At 68.2% G+C, this 14,809-nt stretch overlaps 2 protein-coding genes across 2 annotated transcripts; one reads left to right on the forward strand and one right to left on the reverse strand.

Moving 5' to 3' along the window:
• Positions 1 to 196: 196 nt before the first annotated feature.
• LOC138100335 (selenide, water dikinase 2-like) lies at positions 197 to 8,620 on the reverse strand. The gene is made up of 8 exons (XM_068998148.1): positions 8,373 to 8,620; positions 7,547 to 7,650; positions 6,124 to 6,231; positions 4,108 to 4,262; positions 3,744 to 3,834; positions 3,291 to 3,390; positions 1,584 to 1,796; positions 197 to 889 (listed from the first exon to the last, which is right to left on the reverse strand). The coding sequence occupies exons 1-8, from the start codon at positions 8,590 to 8,592 to the stop codon at positions 654 to 656; spliced, it is 1,227 nt and encodes a 408-aa protein (XP_068854249.1). The 5' UTR covers positions 8,593 to 8,620; the 3' UTR covers positions 197 to 653.
• A 367-nt stretch (positions 8,621 to 8,987) lies between these two features.
• On the forward strand, positions 8,988 to 14,803 carry SLC35A2 (solute carrier family 35 member A2). Its single transcript, XM_068998149.1, has 5 exons — positions 8,988 to 9,071; positions 9,440 to 9,622; positions 10,108 to 10,259; positions 11,059 to 11,720; positions 14,086 to 14,803. The coding sequence occupies exons 1-5, from the start codon at positions 9,008 to 9,010 to the stop codon at positions 14,111 to 14,113; spliced, it is 1,089 nt and encodes a 362-aa protein (XP_068854250.1). The 5' UTR covers positions 8,988 to 9,007; the 3' UTR covers positions 14,114 to 14,803.
• The last annotated feature ends 6 nt before the right edge of the window (positions 14,804 to 14,809 follow it).

A 14,809-nucleotide genomic window follows, 5' to 3' on the forward strand; every position in this document is an offset into this window, starting at 1 on the left:
CGGAGCCCCCCAACCCCCCCCTCACTGAGGGGGGGCCTCGGCCCCTCCCCCACCCCCACGGGGGGTTTTGGGGGGGGGCGTCACGCGGGGGGGGGATTTTGGGGGTGCGGGGGGGGTCTGGGGGGGCTTCGCCCGCTGCTCATCGGGCAGAGCCTGGGGGGAGGGGTGATTTTGGGGGGGGGTGTCCCCAAAAAAGGGGGAGGGTCCGGGGGGGTTTGGGGTCCCCCAAAGTGCAGAGCTGGGGTTGGGGTTTTGGGGGCCCCCCCGGGGGGGTTTTGGGAGCTTCACCGGCAGCGCTGGGGTTTGGGCAGAGATTTGGGGAGGTTTTGGGGGTCTTTGGGGTCCCCTGGAAAGGGACACGGGGGAAATTCGGGGGGGTGGGGGGGGTTTGACCTGATTTGGGGCCTTTGATGGGATTTTTGGGCGGTTTTGACCACAGGCGAGCCCCGAGCTTTTTGGGGGGGTTTCTTTGGGGTCCCCTCGACGGGGGCTCGGGGCGGCTCTGTCCGCGAGGGACCCCGAGGCTGCTGGGGCTCCCTTGGGGGTGGAATTTGACCCAAATTTAGGAGTTTCTTTGGGGTCCCCCATAGGGGAGCTGCATCGGGTGCGGGATTTACCCCGACTTCGGGGGTTTTTTGGGGGGAGACGCTCCCCTAGGAGGGGGCTCGGGGGGGCTCCGAGGGGGGGGTGCCGGGGCTGTCGGGGCGCGGGGGGGCCCCGCGGGGGTGCACCTCGATCAGCCGGGGTTTGTCGATGACCCGGGCGCCGCGCGGCCCCTTCTCCACGACGCCCACGATCCAGGCCTGCAGGCCCTCGGCGCGGCCCGGCGCCTTCAGCTCGGCGCAGAACCGCGCGGCCTGGGCGCGGGGCAGCACCACCAGCAGCCCCCCTGCCGGGCGCGGCCGTCAGCGGCGCTTCCCACCCAAAATGGGGACTTTGGGGGATCCCTCCTGCTGGTTTTGGGGTCTTTTCCCTCCCCCCTCCCCCCGCCATTTCTCCTCCCCCTCCCGTTTTTGAGGTCCTGCCATAGCGCCCCCTGCTGGCTGGGCTGACCCCATGTGCCCCCATTTCCGCCCTTCCCGTTTTTGGGGTCCCTTCTCCCATTTTTAGCACCTCTGACCCCATTTTTGAGGTCCCCCATTCCATTTTCGGTGCCCCTTTTCCCCATTTTTGGGTCCCTGCTGCGGCACCCAGCGCCCCCTACTGGCCGGGAGGACCCCCATGCCCCCTCACATCGACCCCCGCCATTTTTGGGCTCCCCAATCCCATTTCGGGCTCCCCAATCCCATTTTTAGTGCCCCTTTTCCCATTTTCAGGGTCCCCCATCCCATTTCAAGGATCCATCCCCTCATTTTTGAGCCTCCCTTTCCCATTTCTGAGACCCCCTCCCTCCCCATTTTTGGGCTGTTTCTCCCCATTTCTGGCGTCCTGCCCTAACGCACAGCGCCCCCTGCTGGCCGGGAGGACCCAATTCCCCCTCACATCGACCCCCGCCATTTTTAGTCCCCCCCAATCCCATTTCCGGTGCCCTTTTTCCCCGTTTTTGGTGCCCCCCCACCCATTTCGGGGTGCCCCGGCCGTACCCGAGGTCTCGGGGGCGGTGCCCTGCAGCAGCCCCCCGCGGCCCCCGCAGGCCTTGCTGACGGCGGCCATCTTGGCGATGACGGGCAGGTTGTGGATGACGAAGGCCACGTCGAGGCGCTGCTGCGCCGCCAGGGCCCGCGCGTGGCCCAGCACCCCGAAGCCCGTCACGTCGGTGGCCGCGTGCGCCCCGAACGCCCGCATCAGCCCTGCCGCTGGGGGACACGGGCGTCACCTCACAGCGCCCCACGCGGGCTGGCGACGCCCCGGGGGGCTCTGGGGACACCCTGGGGGGCTCTGGGGACACCCTGGAGAGCTCTGGGGACACCCTGGAGAGCTCTGGGGACACCCTGGGGGGCTCTGGGGACACCCTAGGGGCTCTGGGGACACCTTGGGGGCTCTGGGGACACCCTGGAGAGCTCTGGGGACACCCTGGGGGCTCTGGGGACACCTTGGGGGCTCTGGGGACAACCTAAAGTGGCTCTGGGGACACCTTGGGGGCTCTGGGGACACCCTGGGGGGCTCTGGGGACACCTTGGGGGCTCTGGGGACACCCTGGGGGGCTCTGGGGACACCTTGGGGGCTCTGGGGACACCCTGGAGAGCTCTGGGGACACCCTAGGGGCTCTGGGGACACCTTGGGGGCTCTGGGGACAACCTAGAGTGTCTCTGGGGACACCTTGGGGGCTCTGGGGACACCCTGGGGGCTCTGGGGACAACCTAAAGTGGCTCTGGGGACACCCTGGAGAGCTCTGGGGACACCCTGGAAAGCTCTGGGGACACCCTGGGGGCTCTGGGGACACCCTGGAGAGCTCTGGGGACACCCTGGGGGGCTCTGGGGACACCTTGGGGGCTCTGGGGACACCCTGGAGAGCTCTGGGGACACCCTGGGGGGCTCTGGGGACAACCTAAAGTGGCTCTGGGGACACCCTGGGGGCTCTGGGGACACCCTGGGGGGCTCTGGGGACACCTTGGGGGCTCTGGGGACACCCTGGGGGGCTCTGGGGACACCTTGGGGGCTCTGGGGACACCCTGGAGTGGCTCTGGGGACACCCTGGGGGCTCTGGGGACACCTTGGGGGCTCTGGGGACACCCTGGGGGCTCTGGGGACAACCTAAAGTGGCTCTGGGGACACCCTGGAGAGCTCTGGGGACACCCTGGAGGGCTCTAGGGACACCCAGCATGGCCTGGGGACACCCTGGAGTGGCTCTGGGGACACCCTGGAGTGGCTCTGGGGACACCCTGGGGGCTCTGGGGACACCTTGGGGGCTCTGGCGACGCCCCGGGGGGCTCTGGGGACACCCTAGAGTGGCTCTGGGGACACCCTGGGGGGCTCTGGGGACACCCAGCATGGCCTGGGGACACCCTGGAGTGGCTCTGGGGACACCCCGGGGGTTCTGGGGAGTCTCGCTGTGGCTTTGTGGCTTTGTGTTCTCTTGGAGACATCTGAAAGGGTTCTGGGGACATCTGGGGTGGCTTTGGGGACACCCAGCACCACAAAGGGACACCCTGGAGTGGCTCTGAGGACATCTGGGGCGGCTTTAGGGACTCCCCTGGTGGCTTTGTGCTCCCTCGGGGACATCTGGGGTGGCTCTGGGGACCCACAGGGTGGCTTCTGTCCCCAGTGTCACCCATTGGTGTGGTCACGGCCACTTCCACCACCCCAGTGTCACCTCCCCTGGCACCCTCGGTGTCCCCCGTGGCACCCACCGGTGCGGTTGAGCGTGGCCATGCTGGACACGGCCTCCTGATAGGCCAGCTCCACCTCCTCCCGTGTCACCACCAGCTTGATCTTGTTCCAGCGCTCAGGCTGCGGGGACAGAGGGGGCACAGGGGGCACGGAGGGCACAGGGAGGGCACAGGGAGGGGCACAGGGAGGGGACAGCGTCAGGAACCCCGCAGTGGCATCAGGGACCCCACAGTGGTGTCAGGGACCCCCCTGGGGACATCGGGGTGGCTCAGGGACCCCCAGGGTGGAGCTCCATCCCTTGGGGACATCAGAGGTGGCTTTGGGGTTCCCTCAGGGACATCTCAGGAGCTTTTCGGTCCCGTTCTGGCTCCCCCTGGGTGTCTCCAGCCCCATCTCAGGCGCCCCTGGGGGCTCTGGGCTGGCTCTGGACCCCCCAGGGTGGCCCCTGTCCCTTCTGCCCCGGTGCCACTCACCATGTCCAGCCACTGGTGCGCGGTGACGGCCATGTGTGTCCCCAGGGGCTTGGTCAGCACCAGGACGTCCCCGGGCACGGCACCGTCCGGCCTGGGCAGGGTGGGGGCAGGGTGGGGTCAGGGTGGGACACGCCCTGTCCCCAAACCCCGCCCCCTGCCACACCCTGTCCGTGACACGAGGGACTGACCCCACCCCCGTGCCCCCAAACCCACCCGTGCCCCCAGGCCCCACCCCCGTGCCCCCAAACCCACCCGTGTCCCCAAACCCACCCGTGCCCCCAGGCCCCGCCCCAAACCCTGCCTGTCACTCACACCACAAACCCACTTGATTGACAACAGTGGCCCCGCCCCACCCATCACTCACATGATGAACTCGCTTGATTGACAGACGGCGGTGGCCACGCCCCCCACGATGACCCAGGGGTTGAGCACCGTCTGTCCCCCGGTCACCGACGTCCCCCCGTCCTCGGCCGCGTCCCGGAAGCCCTGGATGATCAGCGGCATCACCTTGTCCCGCTCCTGGGGGGCACAGAGTGCTCCTGTCACCCCCCGTGTCCCTGCCCCCATGTCCCCTGGCACCCCCAGTGTCCCCTGGCACCCCCCGTGTCCCCCATTACACCCCCCGTGTCCCTTGGCACCCTCCAGTGTCCCCTGGCACCCCCTGTGTCCCTGGCACCCTCCATGTCCCCTGGCACCCCCCGTGTCCTCCATTACACCCCCTGTGTCCCCTGGCACCTTCAGTGTCCCCTGGCACCCCCCGTGTCCCCCATTACACCCCCCGTGTCCCCTGGCACCCCCCGTGTCCTCCATTACACCCCCCATGTCCCCTGGCACCCCCCGTGTCCCCCATTACACCCCCCGTGTCCCTTGGCACCCTCCATGTCCCCTGGCACCCCCTGTGGAGCGGGGCACAGAGTGCTCCTGTCACCCCCCGTGTCCCTGGCACCCCCAGTGTCCCCTGGCACCCCCCGTGTCCCTGGCACCCTCCAGTGTCCCCCGGCACCCCCCATGTCCCCTGGCACCCCCGTGTCCTCCATTACACCCCCTGTGTCCCCTGGCACCTTCAGTGTCCCCTGGCACCCCCGTGTCCTCCATTACACCCCCTGTGTCCCCTGGCACCCCCCGTGTCCCTGGCACCCCCCAGTGTCCCCTGGCACTTCTGTGTCCCTGGCACCCCCCCGTGTCCCCTGGCACCTCCCGTGTCCCCTGGCACCCCCCGTGTGCTCTATCACACCCCCTGTCCCCTTGTCCCCACTGTGACCCCTCCATGTCACTGTGACCCCCTTGCCACCCCAACACACGTGTCACTCTCTTGTCCCTGTCACCCCCTGTCCCCTGCCCCCAGTGTGACCCTGTGACCCCTCCATGTCACTGTGACTCTTCCATCTCTGTCCCTGTCACCCCCCTGTCTCCACTGTGACCCCTCCATGTCCCCACCATGACCCCCCCATCCCTGTCCCTGTCCCCACTGCGACCCCCCATGTCACTGTGACCCCCCATCCCTGTCCCTGTCCCCCCCGTCCCCAGTGTGACCCCTCCATGTCCCTGTGACCTCTCCATCCCTGTCCCTGTCACCCCCCTGTCCCCTTGTCCCCAGTATGACCCCCCATCACTGTGACCCCCCCATCCCCGTGACCCCCCCATCCCCTTGTCCCCACTGTGACCCCCCCATGTCACTGTGACCCCCCCATCCCTGTCACTGTCACCCCCCTGTCCCCACTGTGACCCCTCCATGTCCCCACTGTGACCCCCCCATGTCACCGTGACCCCCATCACTGTCACCCCCCTGTCCCCAGTATGATCCCTCCACGTCACTGTGACCCCCCTGCCCCCCCAACACACGTGTCTCCTTCTTGTCCCTGACACCCCCTGTCTGCACTGTGACCCCTCCACGTCACTGTGACCCCTCCACGTCACTGTGACCCCCCCATCCCTGTCCCTGTGACCCCCCGTCCCCAGTGTGACCCCTCCATGTCACTGTGACCTCCCCATCCCTGTCCCTGCCACCCTCCTGTCCCCTTGTCCCCACTGTGACCCCTCCATGTCACTGTGACCCCCCCATCCCTGTCACTGTCAGCCCCCATCTCCTGTCCCCACCATAACCCCTCCATGTCACTGTGACCCCCCCATCCCTGTCACCCCCTGTCCCCACTGTGACCCCCCCATGTCACTGTCACCCCCTCCCCTGTCCCTGTCCCCCCAGCTGTCCCTGTGTCCCTGCGCTGCCCGACGTCGCCGTCCCCTCCCTGGCACAGCGCCGCTGCCGTGTCACTGCCCCGTGGGCCCATCACCCCCGTGCCCCCCGTGCCACCCCCAGGCCGTGTCCCCGTGTCCCCAGGCCGTGCCCCCGTGTCCCCAGGCCGTGTCCCCGTGTCCCCACCTCGTCGCTCATGCGCTGGCTGACGCTCAGCAGCATCAGGACGTTGTCGCACTCGGTGACCCCCATGGCGTACAGGTCGCTCAGGACGTTGGCGCAGGCGATGCGGCCCTGGAACGGGGGGCAGGGGGTTTGGGGGGCCCAGGATAGCACTGGGGGATCCTGATGTGGCATTTGGGGGGCCCCAGGTGGGGTGTGGGGGGCCCAGGATAGCACCGGGGGATCCTGATGTGGCATTTGGGGGGCCCCAGGTGGGATTTGGGGGGTCCAGGATAGCACCGGGGGATCCTGATGTGGCATTTGGGGGGCCCAGGTGGGATTTGGGGGGCCCAGGATAGCACCAGGGGATCCTGATGTGGCATTTGGGGGGCCCCAGGTGGGGTTTGGGGGGTCCAGGATAGCACTGGGGGATCCTGATGTGGCATTTGGGGGGCCCAGGATAGCACTGGGGGATCCTGATGTGGCATTTGGGGGGCCCCAGGTGGGGTGTGGGGGGTCCAGGATAGCACCGGGGGATCCTGATGTGGCATTTGGGGGGTCCAGGTAGGGTTTGGGGGGTCCAGGATAGCACTGGGGGATCCTGATGTGGCATTTGGGGGGCCCAGGTGGGGTGTGGGGGGTCCAGGATAGCACCAGGGGATCCTGATGTGGCATTTGGGGGGCCCAGGTGGGGTGTGGGGGGTCCAGGATAGCACTGGGGGATCCTGATGTGGCATTTGGGGGGCCCCAGGTGGGGTTTGGGAGCCTTAGGATAGGATTGGGGGGGGGGTCTCAAGGCGGTTTTGGGGTCCCCAGGTGGGATTTGGCAGGGCCAGGACAGGACTGGGAGGTTCTGAGGGGATTTGGGGTCCCCAAATGGGATTTAGGAAAGCCCAAGTTGGTGTTTAGAGGGCCTGGGATAGAACTGGGGGGGTCACAAGGGGATTTTAGGGGCTCCCAAGGGGATTTGGGGTGCTCAGAAAAGGGCTAAGAGACCTGGGGGGGGATTTGGGGGGGGTAAAATGGGATTGGGGACCCAGGAAACGATCTGGGGGCTCTGAAGGGGATTTGGGGTCCCCAGGGTGGGTTTTGGGGGACCAAGGAGGGCTTGGGGGACCCAGGGACAGGACTGGAGGAACTACAACAGGATTTGGGGTCCCACACGGGGATTGGGGGGGGCAGAGAAGAATATTGGGGTTTGGAGATGGAATTTGGGGGGGCCTGGAATAGGATGGGGGGGGTCCAAAAGGATTTGGAACGCTCAGGGTGGGATTTGTGGGGCCCAGGGAAAAATTGGGGGACCTCAATTGGCTTTGGAGAGTGGCTGAGAAAGGTCTGGGGGTCCCCAGAAGGAGGAAGAGAATCAGGGGGAAACTGGGGGGTCCCCAAGGGTGATTTTGGGGTGCAAGGAGGATTTGTGGGGTCCCCGAGGGAGGGTTTTGGGTACCATCATGTAGGGGTCATCGATGATGGGGTAGAAGAAGTCGGTGGTCTGCACCAGCGAGAGCCCCCCGTGCCGCAGCGGGATCACGCACGAGTCCAGCCCGATGCCTGCGGGCACCGAGCGCTCAGGGGGGCACCGAGCCCACCCAGGGGGGCACCGAGCCCACCCAGGGGGGGCACAGACCCATCAGCGGGGGCCCCAACCCCATCCCGGGGGGCACAGATCCTTCAGGCGGGGCACGGGGGGGGCACCGAGCCCTTTGTGGGGGGGCAGGGAGCGGCTCGGCGCGGGCAGGGATGGGGGGCACAGGAGCCCGTGAGGGGGCACAGACCCCGCTGGGGGGAGGGGCAAGAACCGGACGGGGAGGGAAACACGGATCCGGTTCGGGGGGCGGGACCCGGGCCCAGCCCAGGGGAGGAACCGGATCCGGGGGGCCCCTCCTGTCCCTGCCCCCTCCCCGCGGCTCCGCCCCTCCCCTCCCCTCCCCTCCCCCCCTCCGAACGCCCTTTGCCCCCTCCCCCCCCCCCCCCGGGCCACCTTTGCCCCGTGCCCCCCGTCACGTGCCTGAGGCCCCCCGGTCCCTCCTGCGCCCTCCGGACTCCCTCGAGGTCCCTCCAGCCCCTCCCCGCCACGTCCCGAGCCCCTCCAGAGCCCTCCTGGCCTCCCCCTGCGCCCCCCCAAGCCCTCGAGACCCTCAGCACCCCCTCGAAGCGTTCCCCCGAGGCCTCCCAGGCCTCCTCAACTCCCCCCAGCCGCGTCTCTGAGCCACCCCCAGAGCCCCCTGACCTCTGAAGACCTCCCGGGACCTCCAAGATCCCCCCACTCTCACCCAGCGCCGGGGCCCCGCCGCTCTCCGCTTCCGCCCCTTCCCCTCCGCCTCCTCCTCCCGGGCGCTGTCCCTCGAGTCCCGCCAGGAGCTTGAGCAGCGTCTCCTGCGGGACTTTGCAGCCTCAGCCGCGCAGTTCCCCGTAGGCCGTGAGGCGCCAGGACGGGTCCAGCCCCAGCGCCGCGGGGTCGAAGCGCCGCGACCCGCCCGGCACCGCCGCCATCGTGGAATGCACCGCGGCGCCCAGCGCCGCCGCCTCTGATTGGCTGCGGCGCTGCCGGCGGCGGGCGCTGATTGGGCGACGCGTGAGGAACGCGGGCGGGGATTGGTCGGTTGTGAGGGGGAGGGAGCGGGGCGAACGATGGGCGGGGACTAAGGAGGTGTGAGAGGTGAGGAGAGCGGCGATTGGTCGGTGCGAGCAGTGGGCGTGGCTTACGGGTGAGAGAGGCGGGAACAGCGCGAGGCGGTGGCGGGAAGCGCGCGAGGCGGGTGCTGATTGGTCAGGCTGGCCGAGGGGGCGTGGCTCCATGGGAGGAGGCGCGCGGGGATTGGCTGGGCCCGAGGGAGGCGGAGCCGCTCGCCCTCGGTGGGCGGGGTGGCGGCGTGGCCGGAAGCGGAAGTGCCGGGCAGGTGCCACCATGGCGGCCCCGGGGGCGGCGGACGGCGGCGGCGGCTCCGGCGATTCCGCGGGGCCCGCGACGGGTGAGGAGGGGACGGGCGAGGAGGGGACGGGCAGGGCCCTGGGGGGCGGCTGCGGGGCGGCTGCGGGGCGGGGGGGCCCGGGCAGAGCCGTGCGGGGGCTGTGGGCGGGGGGCCTGAGGGGGCTGTGGGGGTCCTGGCGGGAGAGGGGTCGCGGGGCAGAGCAGGGGCCGGAGGCACCCGCAGGGTTTGGGGGGCTGGGGGCGGTTGTGGGGGGCGGGGGGCACGGGGAGTTCAGGGCTGGGGGGGTCCCGCCATGGGGCCCGAGTGACCCCCGGTGTCGCGGCGGGTGGGGGGTTCTCCGTCCCGGGGGTCGCGGGGGGCTCGGCCCGCGGGCTCCCGGCCCCGGTGACGCCGCGGTGTCCCCGCAGTGTCGCGGCGGGTGAAGTACGCCAGCCTGGGCGTGCTGGTGCTGCAGAACGCGTCGCTCGTGCTCAGCATCCGCTACGTGCGGACCCTGCCCGGGGAGCGCTTCCTGCCCACCACGGCCGTGGTGATGGCCGAGGCCATGAAGGGCAGCGCCTGCCTGCTGCTGCTGCTGATCCAGCACCGCGGTGAGGGGGACACGGGGGACACTGGGGGCACGGGGGGGGACACGGCCTGTGCCTGCTGCTGCTGCTGATCCAGCACCGCGGTGAGGGGGACATCGGGGACACTGGGGGCACGGGGGGGGACACGGCCTGTGCCTGCTGCTGCTGCTGATCCAGCACCGCGGTGAGGGGGACATCGGGGACACTGGGGGCACGGGGATGAGGCTGTGAGGGAACAGGGACACAGGCGGTGCTGTCTCCTCTTCCTTCTGCTCCAGCTCTGAGGTGGGGCTGGGGACACAAAAGGATGCAGGGACACGAGGGGGGGACGTGACGGGGACACGGGAGAGACCTGGGGGTGAGGGGACACGGAGGGGACACGGGAGGGACCTTGGGAACAAGATGGGACGGGGGAGGGGTGAAGGGGACACGTGGCAGGGACAGGAGGGGACTGGGGGTGGCAGCGAGGGGGGGCGTGGCCAGCCCGGGCGGTGTCCCCTGTGCCCCAGGCAGTGTCCGGCAGACGGCGGTGACGCTGCACGAGGCCGTGGTGGGACAGTTTGGGGACACGCTGCGCCTGGCCGTGCCCTCGCTCATCTACACCCTGCAGAACAACCTGCAGTACGTGGCCATCTCCAACCTGCCCGCGGCCACCTTCCAGGTGGGACAGGGGGCACCTGGGGCCACGGGGGGATGTGTGGTGACCCCGGTGCTGTCCCTGCGCCCGTGTCCCTGTCCCTGTGTCCAGGGTCCCCATCCCTGTCCCTGGTGTCCCTGCAGGTGACGGTGTCCCCGTGCCCCTGGTGGCCCCATGTCCCTGTTCCCACACCCGTGTCTGTGTCTCCAGGTGACCCTGTTCCCACCCCGGTCCTTGTCCCCAGGTGTCCCCATCCCCATGGCACCCTCGTGGGGATCCTGTCCCCCAGGTGTCCCTGTCCCCGCTGTCCCCATGTGACTGTCCCTGCTGTCCCCACAGGTGTCCCCACTGTCCCCCAGGTGACCCTGTCTGCCAGGTGACCCTGTCCCCGTGTCACTGTCCCCACTGTCCCCCCAGGTGACCCTGTCCCCGCTGTCCCCGTGTCCCTGTCCCCGCTGTCCCCCAGGTGTCCCCACTGTCCCCCCAGGTGTCCCTGACCCCCAGGTGACCCTGTCCCCACTGTCCCCCCAGGTATCCCTGTCTCCGCTGTCCCCCAGGTGTCCCCACTGTCCCCCCAGGTGTCCCTGACCCCCAGGTGACCCTGTCCCCGCTGTCCCCGTGTCCCTGTCCCCGCTGTCCCCCAGGTGTCCCCACTGTCCCCCCAGGTGTCCCTGACCCCCAGGTGACCCTGTCCCCGCTGTCCCCCAGGTGTCCCCACTGTCCCCCCAGGTGTCCGTGTCCCCCAGGTGTCCCTGTCCCCGCTGTCCCCAGGTGTCCCTGTCCCCGCTGTCCCCAGGTGACCCTGTCCCCGCTGTCCCCCCAGGTCACGTACCAGCTGAAGATCCTGACCACGGCGCTGTTCTCGGTGCTGCTGCTGGGCACGGCGCTGTCCCGCCTGCAGTGGCTGTCGCTGGCGCTGCTCTTCGCGGGCGTGGCGCTGGTGCAGGCGGAGCAGGCGCGGGCCGTGCCCGTGGCCGCGGCGCTGGCGCCGTCCCCCGGCCCCGAGGGGCCCCCGCAGAGCTACGCCGTGGGGCTGGCGGCCGTGGCCGCCTCCTGCCTGTCCTCGGGCTTCGCCGGCGTCTACTTCGAGCGGCTGCTGAAGCGCTCGGGCGGCTCCATCTGGGTGCGCAACGTCCAGCTGGGCGCCGTGGGCACGGCCGTGGGGCTGGGGGCCATGCTGGCCGCGGAGGGCCCGGCCGTGGCCGCGCTCGGCTTCTTCTACGGCTACAACGGCGCCGTGTGGGCCGTGGTGGTCAACCAGGCGGCCGGGGGGCTGCTGGTGGCCGTGGTGGTGCGCTACGCCGACAACATCCTCAAGGGCTTCGCCACGGCGCTCTCCATCCTGGCCTCCACGGCCGCCTCCGCGCACCTCTTCGGCTTCCGGCCGCGCGCGCCCTTCCTGGCCGGCACCGCCATGGTCCTGGCCGCCGTGGTGCTCTACGGGCGGCCCCGCGGCGCCTCCGGCCGCGCCCAGGACAGCGGCAAGTCAGTGGGGCCGTAGGGACGGGCACAGCCCGGGACCGGCCCCGAGCCCCCGGGGCTGGCCCTGAGCCGCCGGGGAGGGGGAGGGGAGGGGGGGACCCAGGTGTGGGGTCGGCAGTGAGGGGTCGGCAGGTGAGGGGTCCGCAGTGAGGGGGCCACAGGTGTGGGGGCCACAGGAGCAGGGTCTGCAGGAGCGGGGGCTCGTTGGCGCTTGTTGAGGCTCATTGGGGCTCATTGAGGCTCGTTGGGGCTCATTGGGGCTCGTTGGGGCTCATTGGGGCTCATTAAGGCTCGTTGGGGCTCATTGGGGCTCGCTGGGGCTCATTGGGGCTCGTTGAGGCTCATTGGGGCTCATTGGGGCTCGTTGGGGCTCATTAAGGCTCGTTGGGGCTCATTGGGGCTCGCTGGGGCTCATTGGGGCTCGTTGAGGCTCATTGGGGCTCGTTGGGGCTCATTGGGACTCGTTGGGGCTCATTAAGGCTCGTTGGGGCTCATTAGGGCTCGTTGGGGCTCACTGGGGCTCATTGGGGCTCGTTGAGGCTCATTGGGGCTCATTAGGGCTCGTTGGGGCTCATTGGGACTCGTTGGGGCTCATTGGGGCTCATTGGGACTCATTGGGGCTCGTTGGGGCTCGTTGGGGCTCGTTGGGGCTCGTTAGGGCTCGTTGGGGCTCGTTGGGGCTCGTTGGGGCTCGTTAGGGCTCGTTGGGGCTCGTTGGGGCTCGTTGGGGCTCGTTGGGGCTCATTGGGACTCGTTGGGGCTCGTTGGGGCTCGTTGGGGCTCGTTGGGGCTCATTAGGGCTTGTTGGGGCTCGTTAGGGCTCGTTGGGGCTCGTTAGGGCTCATTAGGATGGGGAGGAGCTGGGGGTCCCGGATTTCTCTGGGGCAGGGACTCGTTGGGGCCGCAGGACCCGCGGGGCTCATTAGGTCATGGGGCTCATTAGGTCACGGGGTTCATTAAGGCTCATTAGGGGCTGGCGAAGTGCCTGAGGCTGTTGGTCGAGAGGGGTGGGGAGCGCGTTAATTGGTGTTAATTAATTGGTGGGGCTCGTTCAGGTTCGTTGGGGGACCCCGCGGTGGAGGTTAATGAGGTTAATGAGATTAATGAGATTAATGAGGTTAATGAGGTCAGTGAGGTCAGGGGCTAACGAGGTCCGAGGTTAATGAAGGAGCTCTGGGTTAATGGAGGGGCTCATTGGGACCCCCGGCCCCTCTGTGGGGGTCCCCCCTCCCTCCCTTGGCCCCCCCGCCCGGTGGGGGAGGGGCCGGATGTACAGATTTTGTAGGGGGGGGAGGGGCCGGGCGCGTTTTTAACGAGGATTCGGGCTAATAAAGGCGGATTTGGTTACCGGCGCGTGCTGGGGGAGGGGCACTAACACACTAACACGGGGGGAGGGGCGCCATAGGGACCCCCGGGGCGTATGGGAGCCATAGGGACCCCCCAGGGCCATGTAGGATCTATAGGGGATCCCCCGGGCCATACAGGATCCATAGGGACCCTCCCCAGGGCCATACAGGATCCATAGGGGATCCCCAGAGCCATATAGGATCCATAGCGACCCTCCCCAGGGGGGATCCATAGGGATCCCCAGAGCCATATAGGATCTATAGGGACCCCCCAGTGCCATACAGGATCCATAGGGGATCCCCCGGGCCATATAGGATCCATAGGGACCCTCCCCAGGGCCATACAGGATCCATAGGGATCCCCAGAGCCATATAGGATCTATAGGGATCCCCAGAGCCATATAGGATCTATAGGGACCCTCCCCAGGGCCATACAGGATCCATAGGGATCCCTAGAGCCATATAGGATCTATAGGGACCCCCCAGTGCCATACAGGATCCATAGGGGATCCCCCGGCCCATATAGGATCCATAGGGACCCTCCCCAGGGCCATACAGGATCCATAGGGATCCCCAGAGCCATATAGGATCTATAGGGATCCCCAGAGCCATATAGGATCTATAGGGACCCTCCCCAGGGCCATACAGGATCCATAGGGATCCCTAGAGCCATATAGGATCTATAGGGGCCCCCCAGTGCCATATAGGATCCATAGGGACCCTCCCCAGGGGGGATCCATAGGGATCCCCAGAACCATATAGGATCTATAGGGACCCCCCAGTGCCATACAGGATCCATAGGGGATCCCCCGGGCCATATAGGATCCATAGGGACCCTCCCCAATGCCATATAGGATCTATAGGGACCCCCCAGAGCCATACAGGATCCATAGGGACCCTCCCCAGGGCCATACAGGATCCATAGGGACCCTCCCCAGGGCCATACAGGATCCATGGGGACCCCCCGGGCCGTATGGGATCCATAGGGCCGCCCTCAGCCCCGGGCTCTCTCTCTCTTGCAGGTCTCCCAACAAGGACAAGGGCACCTGATGGCACCGAGCGCCCCGCCCGGCCCCCCTGAGCCCTATAGGGCCTGTATGGAGCCCCCTGAGCCCTATAGGGCCTGTATGGAGCCCCCTGAGCCCTATAGGGACTGTATGGAGCCCCCTGAGCCCTATAGGGCCTGTATGGAGCCCCCTGAGCCCTATAGGGCCTGTATGGAGCCCCCTGAGCCCTATAGGGCCTGTATGGAGCCCTCCCACGCCCTAAAGAGGCCATATGGACCCCCCCCCTCCCCTGCAGGCTCTAAAGGGGCCCTGCAGCCCCTCCCCCCCCGGGGGCTATAGGGACCCTATGGACACCCCCCAGTCCCTATAGGGGCCATAAGGACCCCTCCCCCCTCCTGGGGGCTATAGGGACCCTCCTATAGGGGCCATATGGACCCCGCCCCCCCTGCTGGGGGCTATAGGGACCCTATGGACACCCCCCGGTCCCTATAGGGGCCATATGGACCCCTCCCCCCTCCCGGGGGCTATAGGGACCCTATGGACACTCCTAGTCCCTATAGGGGCCATATGGACCCCGCCCCCCCTGCTGGGGGCTATAGGGACCGCTCGCACCCCCCAGTCCCTATAGGGCCCGTATGGCCCCGCCCCGCTCAGTCCCTATAGGGACCTTATGGACACCCCCCGGTCCCTATAGGGCCCGTATGGCCCCGCCCCGCGGTTTTCATGTGAATTAAGACGA

The sequence above is a fragment of the Aphelocoma coerulescens genome, chromosome 31 (genome assembly GCF_041296385.1).
Source record: "Aphelocoma coerulescens isolate FSJ_1873_10779 chromosome 31, UR_Acoe_1.0, whole genome shotgun sequence".
Lineage (NCBI taxonomy): Eukaryota > Metazoa > Chordata > Aves > Passeriformes > Corvidae > Aphelocoma > Aphelocoma coerulescens.

Coding starts and splice junctions, on each gene's coding strand:
- SLC35A2 (XM_068998149.1), top strand. CDS start 9,008: ATGGCGGCCCCGGGGGCGGCGGACGGCGGCGGCGGCTCCGGCGATTCC. Junction 10,260..11,058: donor TGCCCGCGGCCACCTTCCAG/GTGGGACAGGGG, acceptor CTGTCCCCCCAG/GTCACGTACCAGCTGAAGAT. Junction 11,721..14,085: donor CGCGCCCAGGACAGCGGCAA/GTCAGTGGGGCC, acceptor TCTCTCTTGCAG/GTCTCCCAACAAGGACAAGG.